General features: G+C 47.1%; 6 protein-coding genes across 7 annotated transcripts; 5 read left to right on the top strand and 1 right to left on the bottom strand.

The window, feature by feature from the left end:
* Positions 1–202: 202 nt before the first annotated feature.
* Positions 203–1,906, top strand: LOC117847725 (benzyl alcohol O-benzoyltransferase-like). Its single transcript, XM_034728997.2, has one exon. The coding sequence runs from the start codon at positions 320–322 to the stop codon at positions 1,670–1,672; it is 1,353 nt and encodes a 450-aa protein (XP_034584888.1). The 5' UTR covers positions 203–319; the 3' UTR covers positions 1,673–1,906.
* Positions 1,907–3,049: 1,143 nt separating this feature from the next.
* Positions 3,050–5,975, top strand: LOC117847705 (L10-interacting MYB domain-containing protein-like). Its single transcript, XM_034728970.2, has 4 exons — positions 3,050–3,114; positions 4,739–4,849; positions 4,931–5,236; positions 5,327–5,975. Exons 2-4 carry the CDS (start codon positions 4,766–4,768, stop codon positions 5,906–5,908), a joined length of 972 nt encoding a protein of 323 aa, XP_034584861.1. The 5' UTR covers positions 3,050–3,114; positions 4,739–4,765; the 3' UTR covers positions 5,909–5,975.
* A 59-nt stretch (positions 5,976–6,034) lies between these two features.
* On the top strand, positions 6,035–7,323 carry LOC140222084 (uncharacterized). The gene is made up of 2 exons (XM_072292268.1): positions 6,035–6,782; positions 6,857–7,323. Exons 1-2 carry the CDS (start codon positions 6,035–6,037, stop codon positions 7,321–7,323), a joined length of 1,215 nt encoding a protein of 404 aa, XP_072148369.1.
* A 610-nt stretch (positions 7,324–7,933) lies between these two features.
* On the top strand, positions 7,934–9,647 carry LOC117850110 (glucose and ribitol dehydrogenase homolog). Its single transcript, XM_034731899.2, has 2 exons — positions 7,934–9,237; positions 9,327–9,647. The coding sequence occupies exons 1-2, from the start codon at positions 7,938–7,940 to the stop codon at positions 9,347–9,349; spliced, it is 1,323 nt and encodes a 440-aa protein (XP_034587790.2). The 5' UTR covers positions 7,934–7,937; the 3' UTR covers positions 9,350–9,647.
* A 523-nt stretch (positions 9,648–10,170) lies between these two features.
* LOC117848733 (uncharacterized) lies at positions 10,171–15,941 on the top strand. Of its 2 annotated transcripts, none has more exons than XM_034730256.2 (8): positions 10,171–10,189; positions 11,460–11,566; positions 11,684–11,787; positions 12,917–12,995; positions 13,299–13,555; positions 14,322–14,438; positions 14,579–14,630; positions 15,209–15,941. In XM_034730256.2, the coding sequence occupies exons 3-8, from the start codon at positions 11,698–11,700 to the stop codon at positions 15,724–15,726; spliced, it is 1,113 nt and encodes a 370-aa protein (XP_034586147.1). In that variant the 5' UTR covers positions 10,171–10,189; positions 11,460–11,566; positions 11,684–11,697; the 3' UTR covers positions 15,727–15,941. The 2 variants fall into 2 exon arrangements, with proteins under 2 accessions (XP_034586147.1, XP_034586146.1); XM_034730255.2 differs by lacking the exon at positions 10,171–10,189 and adding an exon at positions 11,021–11,198.
* A 399-nt stretch (positions 15,942–16,340) lies between these two features.
* LOC117848734 (RNA-binding protein Y14A) lies at positions 16,341–19,578 on the bottom strand. Its single transcript, XM_034730257.2, has 4 exons — positions 19,194–19,578; positions 18,018–18,154; positions 17,590–17,735; positions 16,341–16,680 (listed from the first exon to the last, which is right to left on the bottom strand). Exons 1-4 carry the CDS (start codon positions 19,474–19,476, stop codon positions 16,635–16,637), a joined length of 612 nt encoding a protein of 203 aa, XP_034586148.1. The 5' UTR covers positions 19,477–19,578; the 3' UTR covers positions 16,341–16,634.
* Positions 19,579–20,008: the final 430 nt, after the last annotated feature.

Here is a 20,008-nt window from a genome sequence, read left to right as displayed (position 1 = left end):
CGTCGTTGTCAGTTAATTAGCGCTGAATTTTTCCCTACTACCCCCGCCGGCTTATTCCGACAAATGCAGCATCATTTCAGAAACAAGGACTACGAACCAAGCATCTATCATCTCAGTTCGAAATATCTGTCCAAACTTAAAAACGACGTGACAGTTCATTACGTTCACAAAGCCTCTCGTCTCGGCATATCTGAATACTACGCACTTCCGAAAGGCAGTCACTTCAACTTCTTGGTTTTTTTCGAGTCTAAAAACCACGTGTGGGCTGTGTCCTCGGGACCTCCATCGACGGCCATATCATCCCACACGGCCACACCACATGCCGGAAGCAAAGGAGCACGTCGGGGCGCCGGCCATGACGACGGCCGCATTCACCTTCGCCGTGCGCCGGCGGGAGCCCGTGCTCGTCGGCCCTGCCGCGCCGACGCCGCGCGAGACGAAGCGCCTGTCCGACCTCGACGACCATGAGACGCTGCGCGGGCAAGCGCCGTTCCTCTTCTTCTACCGCGGCGGGGCGCACGCGCATGACCGCGACCCGGCGGGCGTGATCCGCCGCGCGCTCGGCGAGGCGCTCGTGCCGTACTACCCGCTCGCCGGGCGGCTGCGGGAGGTGGAGGCGCGGAAGCTGGTCGTCGACTGCACCGGCGAGGGGGTGATGTTCGTGGAGGCCGACGCCGACGTGCGGCTGGCGGACCTCGAGGCGGCGGCCACGGGGCTGACGCCGCCGTTCCCGTGCATGGACCAGCTGCTGTTCGACGTGGACGGCTCCAGTGGAGTGCTCGGCTGCCCCTTGCTGCTCATCCAGGTGACCCGGCTGCTCTGCGGCGGCTTCGTCTTCGCGATCCGGCTCAACCACACCATCTGCGACGCCATCGGCCTCGCCCAGTTCGTGTCCGCCGTCGCGGAGCTCGGCCGCGGCCTCCCCGCACCAACCGTTGCGCCGCCATGGTCCCGCGAGCTCCTAGAGGCACGCAACCCGCCAAGGCCGACGTTCCCTCACCGCGAATTCGACGCCGTGCCGCCGCCGCCGCCTCCGCCGCCGGGTGATATGGTCATGCGGACGTTCACCTTTGGCCCGTCCGATATCAGCGCCATCAGGAAGGACCTCCCACCGAACCTCCGGGACACGGTCACGACTTTCGAGGTGCTCACGGCGGCGCTCTGGCGCGCCCGCACGGCCGCGCTGGAGCTCTCGCCGGACGAGGACGTGCGCCTGGTGTTCATCTCCAACATCAGGGGCTTGCCGGAGCTGGGGCTTCCCGCCGGCTATTACGGGAACGCGTGCGTGCCCATGGCGGTGCTGGTCACCGTGGAGGCCCTGCTCGGCGGCTCGCTGGGCGACGCGGTGGAGCTGGTGCGTGAGGCGAAGGCGACAGTGACCGCCGAGTACGCGCGGTCCACGGCCGACCTGCTGGTGCTGCGCGGGCGGCCGTATGTGGCCATGTCGAACCTGTTCCTCGTGTCCGACAACCGGCACGCTGGGTTCCAACGCGTCGACTTCGGGTGGGGCGAGCCGGTGTACGCCGGCCCGGCGGCGACGGTGTTCGGGTTGAGCTTCTTCGTCCACGTCGGGAACGGCGGCGGGGTGGGCGCAGTTGCCGCGATGATCACGCTGCCGCTCCCGGCCATGGACAGGTTCGCGTCGGAGGTGAAGACGTTGATGAAGGGTTAGTGACGCGTTCTGGGAAGGCCGGCCGGTAGCCAAGGCAGGGCCGCGCCGCCGCGCGAGACCAGCAAGCCCCTGCCCGGAATTATCATGTGCACCGATCAAACAGTAATAGAGAAATTCATCGCCTAGCGCGCTCCTTTTGATTTCGTTTCCTCCTTGCTCCTTAGTTTGTATGATCAATAATGTAAGGAAAACTCTAACTTTGAATCGATGAGATCAGTCTTCTCTACGGTCCAAGATGCTGTGCAGTTGTGCAGTCCTGCCATCTCCATCGAACCGAAGAAATAGACGTCAAGAGCACGTGCTCTCATGCAAATCACCGTTAACATTGCCCTTAAGGGCAAAATTTTCTCTCAATATCCTTTCCACATCTCCGTCCTACTAACCACTTTCTTTCTTGTTCTTACAACCGACATAAGAGGCGTGTTTAAATTTATTTTGCTATTATTTGTACTTGAGATCGATGAAAATAAAATTGCTTATCTTATAGTTCTAAGTAATCTATAGGAATAAGAATGGTAGCATCTCTTCAGACCTGTCTTATATATGATGGAGTGGGCCAAAAATATGCAAACATTATTTTTAGCAAATACTATACATGATATATAACTCCTAAATTTTGGCTAGTGCAAAACTACATCTAATCCAAACTATGGGCCTGTTTGGCAGAGCTCCACGCAGCTCCAGATTCAAAAAAACAGCTCCGCTCCTATTTTTTCCAGCCAAACGGTGCAGCTCCGTGAACTCCAGGTCCGAAAAAAATTGGATCCAGCTCCCAGATCCACCAATTCCACGGAGCACCCAAGGGGGTGCTCTCAAAACGCTGGTTTTGTAACCCCTCATGGAGTTGGTGGAAATTACCCACCAATGCCATCGATTACACACATCCCGTACCGGTTCGACCTCTGTTTAATTCCTCCGCGCGCCGCCCCTCTGTTTTTTCATCGTAGAATTTTCCTTCTCCTCCCCCGCCGCATCCAGCGCCGGCCGCCGCCTCGTCTCCGTCGGTGGCCGGACCGCCGCCGGGAATGAGGAGATCAGGTCCTCCTCCACCTCCTCCGCCCCCTTCATCTTCCAATCCGGCCCCTAGGGTTGGACTTTCCCGTCCCGGCCCCGTCACTGGCGCGCCCGGCGGCGTCACTGGCACGCCCGGCGGCGGGACCCTGGCCGCCGCGGGCCTGGGCGGCGCGCCCGGCGGCGGGACCCTGGGCGCTGCGCCCGGCGGCGGGAGCTTGGCCGCCGCGCCCGGCCTGGGCGGCACCTGCCTGGCCGACGCGGGCCTGGGCGGCGCGCCCGGCCTGGGCGGCGCCTGCCTGGCCGCGGCTGGCCTGGGCGGCGCGCACGGCCTGGGTGGCGCAAGCCTGGCCGCGGCTGGCCTGGGCGCCGCGGCCGGCCTGGACGGCGCAAGCCGGGCCGCGGGTGGCCTGGGCGACGCGGATGGCTTGGTAAGATCCATCAATCCCGTTGATTTCACAAATTCCACATGATTGCAGCAGATGATTTCTTCCCTTTTACCTTGGTTGTAGTAGCAGTTTGCTTTGCCGTGGGAATGAAAATAACATTGCTAGATGTGCGTATTTGGTTTAAACTTTTGTTGTGCTCAATTAAAATTTGCTTTTTTTGTGATTGTAATAGTTGCTACATATTGTGGCAAATGTGGTTCATGTTAGCCGGTGGTTCAATCGTTCAGTCGCTTTCAAGTGGATTACTGATACCATCATTCATATGGTTTGCTATGAAAAGCGGTTTAATTGTATTTTCAGGGAAAACCATGTCAAATTGTATATGAGTAGGATGTATTTGATGTCAACAGGGGTACACGGTATCTTTTGTTCTAAAAAATTGTTTACAACCAGTATTCATATTGTGACAGTTCAGCTCAAACAATTTGTTACCTTGGAACGTTGTTGGCTTAGTTAAAAAATAGTATTCTTATTGGAAGCCTTGGTTGCAGCAGATGATTTCTTCCCTTTTGCCTTGGTTGTAGTAGCAGTTTGCTCACTTGACACCTGGTGCTCAATAGAAAGGGCTTCAGGTTGATTAGTACCACTCCTCGACACGCACCTGACCAAGTAATTTAGGTTATGTCTTTACATGGAAACTGCTACCGACAACTCGAATTAGCTGGAGCAACTCTTCCTATAAATAAAAACAAAGCGACGCTCTTAGATCAAGGATATGAAGTTCAACCAAAACACATCCACAAAAGATTGTCCTAGTAATTCAGCATTTCTAAAAGTTACAGCTCTATTATACATCTCAACATTTCCTGGTCAGCTCTCCAAGAGGTTCTATCTGGGGTAAGGGGTAATGTGTGCATGCATGCATTTTATAGCAGGTTAGTGTGCATGTGAGTATGGAAGCGTTTGTTAAAAAAATACATAAAAAGAGGAAAATCATAAAATATAGACAGAGGTGCATTAGTTAGAAAAATTAGAAGATTTTCTGATTATGGGGCAATCTAGTAGGCCTTGTATTATTCTGTTGGGCTGTCGTGATGGGCTGTTTGACTGTCTATTTTTCAGCTTCGGCCTACTGTCAATATGCTTTCTGTTGGGCCATCGTTTTTGTTTGGCTGTCCGGTAGGTATAGCAGAATGTGCAGAACGTCTCAATCTGTTTCTGGATGGTTATGATAGCTTCCTGTCGCGTGTCCTGTTCAGATCAACAATGTACTCTGCCAAAAATGATAATGTGGACCTGAGAGGAAGGTATGACAAATAGACCGGCCAATTGCCACACATTGCGTAACAAAAAGCACACACACTACAAATTAGCCTAGGGCCCGGGCTGAAATGTTTCAGTCTGTATGCAAAACAACAACGAAACCGACAACTTCCTATTTAATTGAATCCATTAATTTTGCTTCAACTATTGTTATATTTATGTGCTTATAAATGATCTGTTTACACGAGGTTCATCATACTGCCTTATAGAATAGTCTTGTAATATTCTCTTGGAGCTCCATATGCTTGGCGTGCTATTTTGCTATTTTTGCACCAGGAGCCAATTGGGATTATTGGATTATTGGAAATATATACTAATTGGATTATTGGCAAATGGCATGTAGGACGCAGTGATCGGCGATGAGTTCCTGATGGCATCGCAGGCATCTTCTACACCGGTTGCGCAAGCTAGGAGGCGTGCTGCATCAGCTAACAAAAGGGCAAGGGATGATGAGGTATATTTTTCTTCCATTGTAGCAGAGCTGTTGTATAATAGAGTTGGAATTTGAACAATATTTTGGGGAAATCATTAATAGGGTGATCATATGGATTGGAATGATGGCTATACCACCATTGTTTGCAAGTTGTTTGCTGAACAAGTTAGAAAAGGAAATCGACCAAACACTCATTTGAACAATGTGGGATATTCCGAGGTGAAAGAAAGGTTTTTTCAGAGTACCGGTATCATGTTGAAAAAAAGTCAACTTAAGAACAAGTGGGATAAGTTGAGGGGTGATTTGTCTGCATGGAAAAAATTAATGAGAAAGCAAACTGGTACTGGTTGGAACTGGGAGAAGGGAACTATCAATATGGACGCCGAGTGGTGGAAAAAAACAAAAAAAGTGAGCACTTCTCGCATGGTATTTTGTTCATATATAGATTATATTAGTCTTGTATAATTTCAATTTAATACCTTTGTCAAACACTTTTAGGACATTCCTGGCGTGGGGAAATTTAAGAATAGGCCTCTCCAAAATGAAGATGAGTTGAAGGTGATGTTTGGAAATATCATTAATGAAGAGCAAGATCATTGGAATCCTATGAGTTCCAACCCCATCATACCCCCAAGCCAAGAAGCACCCAATCTTATGAGTTCCAACTTCATTGATGCCGAGGATGGGTTAGAGATGGGTGGTAACAATGATTTAGACAATGGCGATGAGGTCCAGGAGGTTTCTCCTTCCGTTGCCAATGCTAAGAAAAAAGTACATGTGATCCTTGATAAACCTAACAAGAAATCTAAGGCAAGCACAGCATTAGTTATACAAGAACACATCTCCAAGATATCAGATAATGCTTCCTCTTTTGTGGCAAGCAGGCAAGCTGGGATCACTATTGAACAAGTAATGGACCATGTTGCCGCATGTGGGGCTGCGTGTGGCAGTGATGAGCATTTTGTGGCAACTGAGCTTTTTGTCAAGAAAGAGCAAAGGGAAATGTTCATGACTATTCCCACCAATGAGGCTAGGTTTAGTTGGCTTAAGAGGAAGTACGATATGATGTTTGCAAAGTGATGGCCGAGTGATTTGCCATCTTTTTTTTAGACATGTCATTTTTATTCATCTATGTCATATGGACAAATTTGTGATGCTTAATTTGTTGTCATTTTTAATTCATCCATCTTATGTTGTTATTTGGACATGTTATTTTTATTCTTGCAGTTGTCTAGTGATGATTCTAGTGATGAGAATGAGGAATTTTTCAAAACTATCCTAGGAGGTGCTATGCTTGCTCAAATATATGTTGATATGTTCCTTACTAAAAACCCTACAAGGACATCTACCACCAGTGGAATGTGTTTTATTTTGGAGACTTTGCACACTCCAGGCGAATGCCATAGCCAGTTGCGTATGAGCACAGAAATCTTCTTTGATCTTCATGGCTTATTGGTACAGAGGTATGGGCTAACACCATCGTTGCACATGTCTACCGAAGAGAGCTTAGGAATTTTCTTATTTATCTGTGCGGGAAATGAGTCTAATAGAAAATGTCAAAATCGATTCAAGCACTCTGGTGAAACTATTAGTCGAAAATTTGAGAATGTTCTAAACTGTTTGATGGCCATGGCAAAGGATTTCATTAGGCCAAAAGATCCAAATTTTCATAATGTTCATAGGAGAATAAGGGATGATAGGCGAGCATATCCACATTTCAAAGATTGCATTGGAGCACTTGATGGCACCCATATTCGTGTTTCCCTTCCACCGGATGATCAAGTGAGGTATATCGGGAAGACAGGGATAGCCACCCAAAATGTTTTAGCAGTCTGTGATTTCGACATGCGGTTCACATATGTGTCAACGGGCCAACCAGGAGCTATGCATGACACAAGTGTGTTATACAATGCATTGAGTGTGGACGAGAAATTCTTTCCACATCCACCGCAAGGTAAAATTATTGGAATAGTTATTTTACCATTATACGTGACTACAAATAAATTTATTTTTTGTCATCATTTGTAGGTAAATACTACGTTGTCGATGCGGGTTATCCCAATCGTCCAGGTTATCTAGCTCCATATAAGGGTGAGAGGTATCATATGCCTGAGTGGCATAGAGGTATGGAACCAAAAACCCCAAAGGAAAAATTCAATCGCATCCATTCTTCTATTCGAAATGTGATTGAGCGATCTTTTGGCGTATTGAAAATGAAGTGGCAAATTTTATACAAAATGCCGAACTACCCGATGTGGAAACAAAAAATGGTAGTTATTGCTTGTATGGTCCTTCACAATTTCATTCGTGAGCATAATAGTGAGGATTCAGACTTTGCTCGGTTTGATCGTGATCCTAATTTTGTCCCTACAATACCGCAACGGTACAATCCATTTGTAGTTCCATCGGATGGATCTACTTCAGAAGGCAGTGTCACTACAATGGATATTTTTCGCGATGAGCTGGCCACCAATCTTGCTCTTGCTTGGAGGTAGAATGAAATGAAGTAGTGAATTATCAAATTTATTTTCTATGAACAATTATTTATGTATGAACAATTGATTTATGTATGAACAATTAATCAACTTCTTGGGAAAATGACTGGATGCATGCGTATATAAAAAAACATGTCAATACGTCTTCCTCCGGCCATTTTTCTCCGGCCATTTTTCTTCGGACATAAAAAAACATGTCAAAATGACTGGAAAATGACCAGTATGTCTTCCTCCGGCCATTTTTCTTTTTTCAGAAAAAAATGAGAAGAAATACCAAGGGTATTAGTGGACAATCCAACCAAAAACTCTGTTTCTGGATTTGGAGTTGTTGTCTCAGCCAAACACTTTTGCTCAGCTCCACGGTGAGAACATAGATCCACACTGGAGCTGCTCTGTAGTGGAGCTACTGTTTTTTGGATCTGGAGCTGCGTGGAGCTCTGCCAAACAGGCCCTATATATACACCTCTCAAACCTTTTTGGATGAAAATGGCTCACAATGGCCCGTCGATTGCTTCATTGGGCTTGGGCCGGCGGCGTACTACCCAACTTCCAAACAGTGGTGACCGGTCGCTGCCGTTGTTTTTTCTCGTGGAATTCTATATCGTCGAACATCGATGGAAGCTAGCTTTAAGCGGAGTGAGATGGCGACACTGCTAGAGAGATCCAGTACGCTAGGCGGCGGAGCACTCGTACGCGTGCGTACGGTCGTGCCGCTTCTCCGAGCTCCAGACTCGACGCGTGGGCGCGGCAGATGCGAGCCTCCCGCCACGTCCGCCGGCCTCCCCGGCCACGCGCCAGCGCCCCCCGGCCTCGCCCCCTTGTTTATATGCCTCCCCGCCACCACGCGTCTCCCTCACCGTGCCATGCGCGCACTGCTCCTCCTTCAGCAGCTCCCAAGATCGGCAGCCCGACACCCACTTCTCCTCCCGAATCTGCGCAGCCCCCGACCACGCGACCTCGCCACAAGAAGGTCGGTCGCTTCCTTCGCCGCCGCGCGGCCTTCCGGTGGTGGTAGAGCGAGGGCGAGTTCGAGGTCGTCGGCTCGCGCCATGGCGTCCCAGCAGCAGTTCCCGCCGCAGCAGCAGGGGTCCCAGCCCGGTAAGGAGCACGCCATGGACCCCCGCCCGGAGGCCATCATCAAGAGCTACAAGGCAGCGGGCAAGCTCAAGGACAAGGTGGCGCTGGTGACCGGCGGCGACTCCGGCATCGGGCGCGCCGTGTGCCTGTGCTTCGCGCTGGAGGGCGCGACGGTGGCCTTCACCTACGTCAAGGGCCACGAGGAGAAGGACGCCGAGGAGACCCTCCACGCGCTGCGCGGCATCAAGTCCCGCACCGGCGCCGCCCGCGACCCGATGGCGGTGCCCGCCGACCTGGGCTACGAGGAGAACTGCCGCCGCGTGGTGGAGGAGGTCGCCGGCGCCTACGGCGGCCGCATCGACGTGCTGGTGAACAACGCCGCGGAGCAGTACGAGCGGCCGTCGCTGTCCGACATCACCGAGGCGGACCTGGACCGCGTGTTCCGCACCAACATCTACTCCTACTTCCTGGTGACCAAGCACGCGCTGCCGCACATGCGGGAAGGGAGCAGCGTCATCAACACGTCGTCGGTGAACGCGTACAAGGGGAACAAGACGCTGACCGACTACACGGCCACCAAGGGCGCCATCGTGGCCTTCACCCGCGCGCTGGCGCTGCAGCTGGCCGACAAGGGCATCCGCGTCAACGGCGTCGCGCCGGGGCCCATCTGGACGCCGCTCATCCCGGCGTCGTTCGGGAAGGAGAAGGTCGAGCAGTTCGGGTCGGAGGTCCCCATGAAGCGAGCCGGCCAGCCAGCCGAGGTCGCGCCAAGCTTCGTCTTCCTCGCCAGCGAGCAGGACTCGTCGTACATGTCCGGCCAGTTCCTCCACGTCAACGGTACGTACGGCGGAGTATGTTGATACTGTACGTACAATTTCACACTGAGACTGTATACTAACTACATGACGACGAGCATGGATTTGCAGGAGGCGTCATCGTCAATGGCTAGAGAGGATGAAGCAGCCGGAGCTCGAGGGTCGCCGCCGACGGGATGTCGTCGCTTGGGCTGGTGTCAGCGTGTCGCCATGGGAGTGCTTTTATTGCTGTGTATGTATGTCGTGTCCAGGTCGAAAATGGAAGAAGTGACGCGTTTGTGTGCGCGTGTACCAAGTAGGGTCAGTACGTGCAGAAGCAGCTGTAGCTGTCTCGTTCGGTGCGCAGTGCTTGAGCACAGCACGTGTAAAAAGGGAAGGAATGTGTCCGAATAAAATATATGCGTGCATGGGACCTCCGTGGCATCTCCATAATCGATCGTGCAGTTTCCTCCCGTATAATTTACCATCCTCTGCGTGCATGTTACTTCATGAATCCAATTGAGTCATTTTTCAACTTTGAAATCGCCTGTGCAATTCAAGTATTGTTGCTGTAACTTTGAAATGCCGTATATTTGGAAAAGAGGGAGCGTTAGATAAAATAAAATAATTCCTAAAGGGCATTTTTTTTCTTGGAAACATTGACGCTGCTTTCAATGGTTTTACGAGTATTATTGTTCACTTGGCCCAGTTCGATTTCTGGTCCCGAACCAGGCCGGCCGGTCCAAGAGACAAAAACTTGGCCCGCGCCGATTCTTCTCCTCATTAGTAGGCCTGGCCCACACAGGTTTAGGGTTAAAAAATAATATTTTCTCCTAGATACCTACTCCCTCGGCTCCAACATCTGAATTCCTCCCCCCGCATGCACAGTAGTGCCGCGCCATCGGAGAGGGACGAGACGAGGCGGCCACCGTCGCCCGGGCAGCCGCCGGCGATCTGCCGCATCAACGCTGATCGATTGCTTGCCCTCTCTCCCGGTACGCCCCCCGCCCCCAATCGTCGCAGGGCTTTTGCGTTTCTCGATTATTGCCTTCACTCGATTGGTTTGTTTCCTCGCGCGTCCCAAATCGATTTGGATAGAACGGGGGATCCCTCGTTTGGTTGGATGGAGCCCTGGAGAGTAAATCGCCTGCAGGGTGGAGAAATGCCGGGGATCTGCTGCCCGTGCCAGGCAGCTCGTCCAGGCCCAGGCAGCTCGTTTGGTTGGATCGCTAGGTGGTGTTTCGTTGGCTAATGGTGCTTTGTTTAGGGTTTAGGGTCGGTCGTCAGGTAGTCTAAATCTCTCCCTCCCCTGCTAATGGTGTTTTGTTGGATTAAACGATGCGCGCTCTAGCTGCTACCCCAGCGCTACCATGGCTACTGTCCTCGCTTGCAGGCGTGCACTTGTGGCCACCGATGCAACCCAATATCCTTCTGCTCGGCGTCCGTCAGGTATCTCTGAGAGGATCCATGAACCACTACGAGAGACCTGACCAGGATGCTCGGTGGTCAGGCCCCATCTCTTGTCAGAACGGCAAGAAGGTCGGGGATTTGAACGGTCACGGGAAAGGTAGAGGAGACGTATACGTCTGACGAAGGCGTATCTTGCTGTTTTGCGTTTTCTAGCTTTGAAAGTGCATTTTCTTCTTCACGTTATTTCCAAGGCAAATTTGATCAACCAAACAGCATTGAAATCAGCTCGTGCAGCCGGCTAAATCCGCTGCAGCAAAGTTTGGGCCGAAATCAGCTCGTGCCGGCCCGTAATCACCACGCGGCAGCCCAAAACGACAGTAAAAAGGCCGCAACCCTACCTCCTCTCGACCTCTCCTCCTGATTAAAGAGCGGCGCCGGCGGCGACCTATGCTGGCAGCGGCGGCTGCGGCTGCGGCTGCGGCTGCGGCTGGCGGCGGCGGCGGCGGAGACTACCAGCAGCGACCTGGCGGTTGACTTTCTGAGAAAGACGAAGTCCGGTAGTTTTGATCCATGTCCCAGAAGCCGGAGCAACAAGCAAGCAACTTTTCTTCTCCTATGTCCTCTCTCCTCTGTTCTACGGCGTCCTTTGCTGCTTTCAAATGTCGGGCAATCAGATTAGGCAATTGATTTGTTAGAAAGATAGAACATTTCCTCCTTTCTACTCAACTGAACTTTGTGCTGAAGCCCTTAACATGATTCTTTGTGCTCAAATGTTCCTGGTTCTGTGCTTAGATGTGCATAATCCACTGACATCTTAATTTTGACATGTATTTTTTGCTAAACCGCTAAATGCAGCTATCTGAGGATATAGCCGGCTATATAGCGTTTGTAGCCTCTGGAAAATATCGAACGAGTTCTCAGGCCATCCCTAGGCAACGTTTTCACCCAGGCAACTTATCCAGGTTCCCGACCAAACAAGCCCTTGAAACTGGATCCATGTGGCTACTGTTGTACTACTTGAATTTCTGGTACTGTGCATTTCTCAAGCTGTTTACTACATCTGCTGTTCATGCCCCTAGATTGATAGCTGGCGATGGATCTGTTACTTCCGTTCAAGATTGGGGATCTCGCAGAGCTCAAGTCTTTCCTGATCGGTTACAGGAGTGCATGGTTTCGCTGCAAGGTCAGGCCTTTTTACCTTGCCTTTTTTAGATTTATTCAGATGTCGTATCTTGTTTGGATTTATTTTTAGTATGTTTAAACTGTTGGTTTTCAAGTTATCTCTCCTCCGAATTTCATATTACCACGAGATAGTATAACATGATTTTCATTGTCTCACCGTGCATCTCATGAATCACAAATGAACGCCTATGTTTTATTCATGTTCCCTGTACAAAAGTAGGGCAATGCAATCTATTACCTTAGTATTTAGAGTGTTAAAAGGAGGATATAGTTAATGTGCAATGGTTGCATGAAGCATGTGACCCGTAATTGTCTTCTTCCTCACGATGAACCATCAGCCCACCTCCTCTCGCCATCGCTAGAGCCGCCAACCTGTCGTGCGACCTTCTCCCTAGTCCCTACCACCACTCCTTACCGATCTGCCTTCCATCCACCCACCACCACTCCCTCACTGCCCTTCCCTAACTCTGCCGCTACTACGCCCAGGCCCGGTCTCCTCCCACCACCCGTGGTCGGCAGTGCTGTGTTGCGATGCCGCCTACCCCTGGGCGAGCCTCTTTCTTGTGATATATGTTCACAGGGAGAGAAAGAGAGCACTCCCTGCTCCAAACAATAATGCACCCTGCACACACATATCCTAATAGAAGCAACTAGCTGGTCATCTCTCGCGCCGATCACACTCAGGGGTATGCGAACATGCGACAGTAGTGGGTTACAGTTCTCCTTAAAAGATCTAGAAATCAATCTAAAATTACTATGTCTATTGGGAAAAAGAAAAGAACCTACACTACTGATTTAATGATCATAAAGTTCTAGATGAAATCGAATAGACCATGCCAGATATAATTAATAAGTATCTAAATAAGTATAAAAAATAGAAAAAAATTAGTAGTCTGGTTTCCATATTAAATTGGAGGTAAAGTACCTATTGCTGCGAGGAAAGAGTCATATTAGAAAATGAAGTTAAATGAAAGAGGAAAATCAACTTCCTTTTCCTGTGTTAGAACAGGAACATTATTTTCTTCATTGTTTCACTATGCATCTGGCTCATGAATCATAGATGAACCTTTATTCATGTTGGATGGACAAAAGTGGTGCGTGTGGATTAACTAAATGCAGCTGATTTTCAGGTACATGATATGCGTCTCAACAGTTCTGCTGGATACCTGGAGTATTACTTGGAGTATATTGACTATAGTACAGAACAAGGTAAGCAATGCTTTATCTTAACTCTCTTGTCTTAAGCAACCGTTTTGTCTTTTCAAGAGTGATGTTAAAATTGTTAATCTTTCATACTACTGATCTATATGTAGCTTTCTTTCTTGTACAACCTACCTAATAATTAGAAGAAGGCTTTAGATGAACACAAAGGCCACAAGCACTTGTACATTTTGGCATCTATTGTTGAAAAGAACTTATATAGTCCCCTTCTGTTGGAAAGAGCTTATGAATAACATTAGTCATTAGTTATAAGCACCTTATGTTCCCCTCAACCTTGCTGTTTCCTTGCAGAGAAGGAGTGGGTTAAGGTCTTTGAAGAGAACCCAACAAGCTCCAATCAAAATTCAAGAGAGAGTACTCAACTCATGATAAGGCCTTGTTTTCCTCAATGGTATTATGGACATGAAGTTCCTGAGCAGTTCCCAAATAGTGATGTCACAGCAATTGTTGATGAAGCCTGGAAAGTAGGTGATCTGGTTGATTGGTTCACTGCAGGTTGTTATTGGTCTGGGACAATTACGAAGTTACTCGGCAAAAATATGGTCGAGGTAAGCATTTATGAGCTACCATGTTACTAGAAATTACATGTTGCCCTCATGAATTTGCGTGTTATTCCCATGTACATGTACTGTGGTACGTGTAATAAATATGATTTAGCCTATGCGTGTCCAACTAGTTAATTCTGCTATTACTTCCCTTTCCATTCAATGTTTTAGAACTGCAAAAAAGTTTTTTCTTTCCTTGCTTGATATCATAGGATGTCAAGATAAGAAAACCATATATGCATGTCTAAAGTGTCCCTGCTTTGTTTACTGTGTAGCAAGATGTGATCTCTGTGTTCCTTGGACAGAGTGGGTAGTTTTAATTGATAACATTGGGTCGTTTAGGAGGTGAATGTATATATCAAGGTCGTAAAACACATCTTTGGAGGCTGTATGGATTAGGAATTTCATATGAAATAGTTCAGGTCTTGTTAAACTTTTACCACATAATGCGGCATTCAAGAATGAATGTTCGAAAAATTTAACACGTGATGTTTGTTCTTTATTCATATGCACATTTGAATTTTCAAGTTTGCGAACAAAATCACCATTTGTAGTACTTTTGCAAAGGTGGACAATATGAACACATTGGCTAGAATAGTTAGGTTGCTGCATTGTATTTTGGGGATCCATTTTGGGTTTCTTTGTAGTAACGAGTAACATATTTATTGTTTGATCATCATGTTTTCATGCTTTTTATGGTTTCGTAGCCAAGATTTATGACCAGCTACTTATATAATATATCCAAATCATATTGAACCTCTGTCTACAGGTAAAGCTGCCGCCGCCTCCCATAGGTGAAGGCATACGTTATCGTGCTAATTGTAATGATCTGAGGCCTACTCTTGAGTGGTCCCTAACAAAAGGTTGGACTGTACCTCTTTCACAGGTAACAAATGGATTACAAATTCTTTTGTTAAGCTTTGATGTATCTAAATGCTAGAATATGAGTAGAGGTGATTTATGATCACTTTTATGGGAAGTATTTACTGTATCCATCTAATAGTATGTTTATTTTAATGTTACCAGGCAAAAAGAAAACACTGGCATGCTGCTCGTCTACTTCAACATTCTAAATCTGGTACTACTATTCTCTAGTGTATATGTTACTGTGATGGTTGAGCATAGATTTAATAAAGCCATTATGGTTTTGGTGAATTACCCATAGGATTTGATAGAGCATTATGAGCCTCTGTACACTATAAGAACTATTGTAGGAGTTTCTGTTGCTTACAATGAGCCTCTGTACACTATAAGAACACATTGAGATGATTAATACAAACCATGTTGCATTCATCTTTTCCATATGTGTATTTTGAGCAATCTGAAGAATAAATTCCTCAGAAGGAATCGAACTTGGGTGTTCAAACTTGAAATCGAACCTCTTTAAGAGGCTGTCCTGAGTCTCAATTTCAAAATAGAAATCAATCATTTATGAGATCGTGATTCATGTAACTCCTTGAGCTTCTCGTTATGAAACCTGGGGTAATTAATTTATTCAGTTTATAATCGTTTTTTCCTTCTTACGGTGCTTGTATGATAATATGTGAAAAACAAAATATAGAACTTGACAACGATGCCACTTCCTGCAAATTTTGGGTATTACTATGTTGTTCTATCAGAGGTACCATGTTCACTGATGTCTCTGAATGTTTGCAGAATCAGAGAAGAGCACCTCAGATGAAGAGTCATCGTCAGATGATGAATATGGTGATAATGGTGGGGGTGTGCAGCAATCAGGATGCAGAGCTTTGAATCTGTCTCAGGGAGGTCCTGTCGTCCTGGCACCTCCATCGGCCAAAAACAGTGCTTCCAGCCCAAAAGCTCAAGAGGATGGAATTATCCCATCCGCAGAGAACCTGAAGCTCAGTTCAACATCCAAACCACCAGGCCCCGGCCATGGCACTCAATCTGCTGCAACCAGCAGCCAACCTGCAGGCACCGGAGTTACTGTCAAGCAAGAACCAGGTATTGGAATCTCAATCAAGCAAGAGCAGGAGTGGCCCCTGACAGTAGCTGAGGCTGATGATGGTCCAGACGAGTTTCTGGAGAAGTTGGACAAGCTTCAAGCCAAACTTGACTACCTCGTGGAGCGCACACAGGTGGGACAGGAACGTCGTGCAGAGGTGCTGGCTTCCAGCCATGGGTCGACGAAGGACAACGCGTCAAGCAAATGAAGTGGCTTTGAAGGTGTGCATCTTCACCTGGGGCCATCGAGTGCCTGTTGTTGCTGAATGTTGAATGTTGTTGTGAACTGTTTCTGGAGTGTTTGTTTGTAGTTGCAGGAAATGGTAATCCTGCTTATAGTTGCTGCTAACCAATGGATGGTTGATGAACTCGTAAAAAACTTCATTTTGTAGAAGTGAAGGGGAATGCATTGGTGCGTTAAACATTTCGAATGTGGTGATTTGAGTTTACTAACATGTTAGTAGCCATCCAGTGCGATTCGTTACTCCCTCTGTTATGTTTTATACGGTGTTTTAGAATTTGAATAGGTTGCACTTCCTAAAGTTTGGGACTGCCAGCTTAACTGTTCTCCTGGTTGGAAACAAGGCGCTGCACGCAGGGAAATGTAAAACTTCTCTGTATGCATCACTGAATCGCGGATTCATTTCTAGTTCAAGATTCCAATGCCATTAGTTGACATTTGGTGTAGGTCACCAGCATACTACTGCACCTTGGACCGCAGGATATCTGACGGCACACACCAAGGTGCAGCACAGTGAGCAATTTGACGGAAATAAATATTTTGGCACTATTATTAAAATCATCCCTTTTCCGATCAACGGAGTGAGGCAATAACGAACAGAACTACATAGCAAGATGATCATCCAATTCCAACACACCACTAGTCAAAGATGCAAAGGATCCACGGTTACAATCATCTCAAACTGGCATGCCAAACATAGTGTTAAACGAACCTCCATCGACCAGACGAAGAGTTACAAAGTATCGTACATTGAAAACAGCAGGCAACCTAACAACCATCAAACTCAGATGGTACACCAAGGAAACAACTGGAATCCCTAGACTTCTTGCACTACTCCATTTAGTCCTAGCAATTTCATGGCATGCTGGGGACAGATCAGTGTGTCCTCCTGGGGGACCTTGAACGATATCTTGGTGGTGGTCTGGGAAAAAAACACAAAAGTACCAAACAAAATCAGTAATATTTCATTTAGTTCGTGGGCTGAGTAGCGAGCATCAACAAATCAGCTGACAGGGGACATAGTAACAGGGGAGCCCTTGCATGTTAATAAGAAACAACAGGAGGCATACATAAAGAGTTGTATTGATGCAAGCCAAACAATATTACTCTACCTTGGAAATATAAACATAAGACTTAACAGACAAACCTAACAGGCAAACATGACTTCTGGAAGTGTCGGGCATTGGTAAGAAAACACTTCAAGAGAAATGAAAAAGGACCAAGGAAAACATACTCAAAAGAATCTACAAACCAATAACTACAGTGCATATGACCTGGAGCCTCTAGCTGCAGTTAAGCTACCTCACCAGATTCCCAAAAATCAGTGGCATGATACCTTCTGTATTGGATGACAAGTACCAATTTCCTCAAGAGCAAAGAGTGAAAAGATATAGAAATGAAAGGGAAGTAACCTTCAGCCCAGTCAGTTTAGGTTTCTAATTTCCAAATGTGTTCTGGGACTTGCATACCAGTTTCGACTCCACGTTGAACACCTCAAAATATCTTAAGGTGGTGTAATTAACTAAAAATAGCAATACCTCGCAAATTAGTGAAACTGGCTTGTCTGCTAGCCAAGTAAATACCTGGTGTGATTAGCTCTGACACTTTCAGAAACCCCCTACCATCCTTAAATCGAGATCTAGAGATCGTACCTTTATTCAGATATTCTGAACAACCTACCAACGTTGACAATTGTGAAACAAACATGTACCACCCTAACACAAGGGTCTAGCAACACTAACAAAGCAAGCATGAAAGAAAGAAAAACACAAAAGAAAAGAGCCTCTGTTTTTTCCTACCAAAATTGGACAGGAAAACAAGAAGAGAATACCTCTTTTGAGTGTTTCTGCGCTTAGCAGGACCACTGCTAAATGCCCAATCAACACTTATTATTTGGGCATAAAGCTCAGTTCCATCCAGTTCTTTTATTGCAGCCTGAGCTTCTTCAAAGTTCTCATATTCAATCAAAGCATACCCCTGTACAGAGAAAGGGCTAAAAGTAAAAAACTAACGCTCGAGAATATGCAAAAGAAAAGGACCATGTTTTTTTAAACAACAGAAACCACACGTGAAGGTACTAATTTACAAGATCAGATATAATTACAAAAAGGTGTGCTTCCACCCTAAGTTATTCACTAGTTGCTATTAACGAATGCTTTCAGGAATTATGTTAAGAGTTATCAAATTCAAAAATGAGGAATATTATGATGCAGGCAGCAAGTGAACAAGCATAAAAAGTATAGGTAACAGAAAACAAACCTTGACAAATCCAGTACGACGATCCAAGTTCAAATGCAGGTTTCTGACCTGCCCAAATTCTCGGAAAGCATTGTGAAGGTCATCTTCTTGTGCTTCTTCGTGAACTCCAGTGACCAGCACAATCCATCCTTCAATTGCTGTATCGAAAGACCAAAATACACATGAGCTCAAAGTGAAACCACCTATACCTATTATCATCATCAGAGTAGAAATTTCACCCAAAAAAAAGAAAAAGGAATTATGTAATCATGCAGGTACCATGAATTCAAATCCACATGATGAACTAGAAAGTTTCCAGATTGCTCAAATCATGAACTATTAAACAGTACTTAATGGTAAAAGAAAGGTATGAGGTACCAATCGAAAGGCTGCAAGGGGAAAGAACAAAAGAAAACGGTAGTAATCTCAGTTGTGATTTCATAGGAACCAAAAGTCAACTAATGGTTTATAAAAATGTTCAGGATTGAGCGTAGCTCTCATTGTAGCTACAAAAAGTAAGAGCCTTTTTTACTTTATAACCCCAGCCAATCTAGACAGCTAACAAACTGAACAACATTGATGCCTCGAAAAGTCTTCAGCTCAATTCAAGAAACAACCACCTCAATAGTTTCAGAAAGAACTGATAACGAATAGACAGCAAAAGATAAACGGAGAACATAATACAACATTACAGTCACATGTCACATCGCGCGCATAAAGGCAAGCAATATTTCAATTGGAAATAATCTCGGGACATGATGTCATCAGACTACAAGAACTGTCCCAAGCCAAACCCTAGAGCAATCAGACTAATGTTTCAAGCGGTAACTCCAATGAGAGGGAAAAAAACAGGGAGCCAGAGGCGATATTTGCCTGGAACAATTCTCCAGATCACCCAAAAGGTCCACTTTCACATCCACATTGCTAGCCGAAAATTCGATCTTTTCCACGTTGCAACAAGTATTGGCAACTCGGCCATGTAAACAACCCATCAAAACAAAACCTTCTATTCGAATCCTCAGATCGGCTTATTACGCAGCAAATCAATACATCTAGGCAGCGAACATAGTAACTTACACAAGCTACTACGATAAGGTTCAGATCAAACAACCCTACTTGCCTAAGTACATTGCCTCAAAAATAATCCTTGGAACCAAATCTTGAGAAAAAGAAAGAAGGGAGTTTGGGGAAACGTACATCGGATGGGCGCCGGGCCGCCGCCGGAGCCGAGGGAGTCGAAATCGCCGCGTCCCCCAGCGCCGAAGCGCGAGTCGCGGGGGGCGGACGAGGAGTTGGGGTCGTCGCGGAAGCCACGGCCCTTGGTCTTACGCGGCGCGTCGTCGCCCGCGATGGTGGAGCGGAGGCGGGACGTGGGGGCGGGGGCCGGCGAGGGCTCCGCCCCGGCGTCCTCGTCCATGAGGTCGTCGTCGTCGAGGTCGAAGTCGACCACCTCCACGTCGGCGTTGGTCACGGCCGCCATCGCCGCCGCCGCCGGGGATTGGGTTGGATAGGGTTCGAGGAGGAGAAGGGTTTGGGTTGGGGGTTTGGGAATCGCGAGTCGGCCGGGCTATGGAATTTTCAACGACGCCCCTGGGATATTCCTATGTAGTACTAGACACCTAGACAAGCATTTCGGACTTCCAGTAGTTCTTTTCCTTTCCGGTCCCGGTTCAGGTAGGCTTCGTGCCCTCAGCATGCTATAGGGTACCGCACCAAATCGGTCAATTGCGTTGGATCTTTTTCTTCGAAGAATTGTGTGTGACAAATATTTATGCATATTTTCTGAGATTTGAGTGAAGAATTTTTGCTAAAATACTTCATAAATAAATTGCTAGGTAAACACTACTCCCACATCACAAATTATAGTAGGTTGTTTTGGTATTTCTAAATTCGTAGTTTTTACTATTCATCTTGATATACACTACATCTAGATACACATGGGTGTTTGGCACTGTCACATCGGATGTTTAGAGACTGATTAGGAGTATTAAATAGTGGTTAATTACAAAACT

The sequence above is a fragment of the Setaria viridis genome, chromosome 3 (assembly GCF_005286985.2).
Source record: "Setaria viridis chromosome 3, Setaria_viridis_v4.0, whole genome shotgun sequence".
Classification (NCBI taxonomy): Eukaryota; Viridiplantae; Streptophyta; class Magnoliopsida; order Poales; family Poaceae; genus Setaria; species Setaria viridis.
Note: the sequence above shows the minus strand (reverse complement) of the source record. Positions and strands in the feature narration are given on the sequence as shown.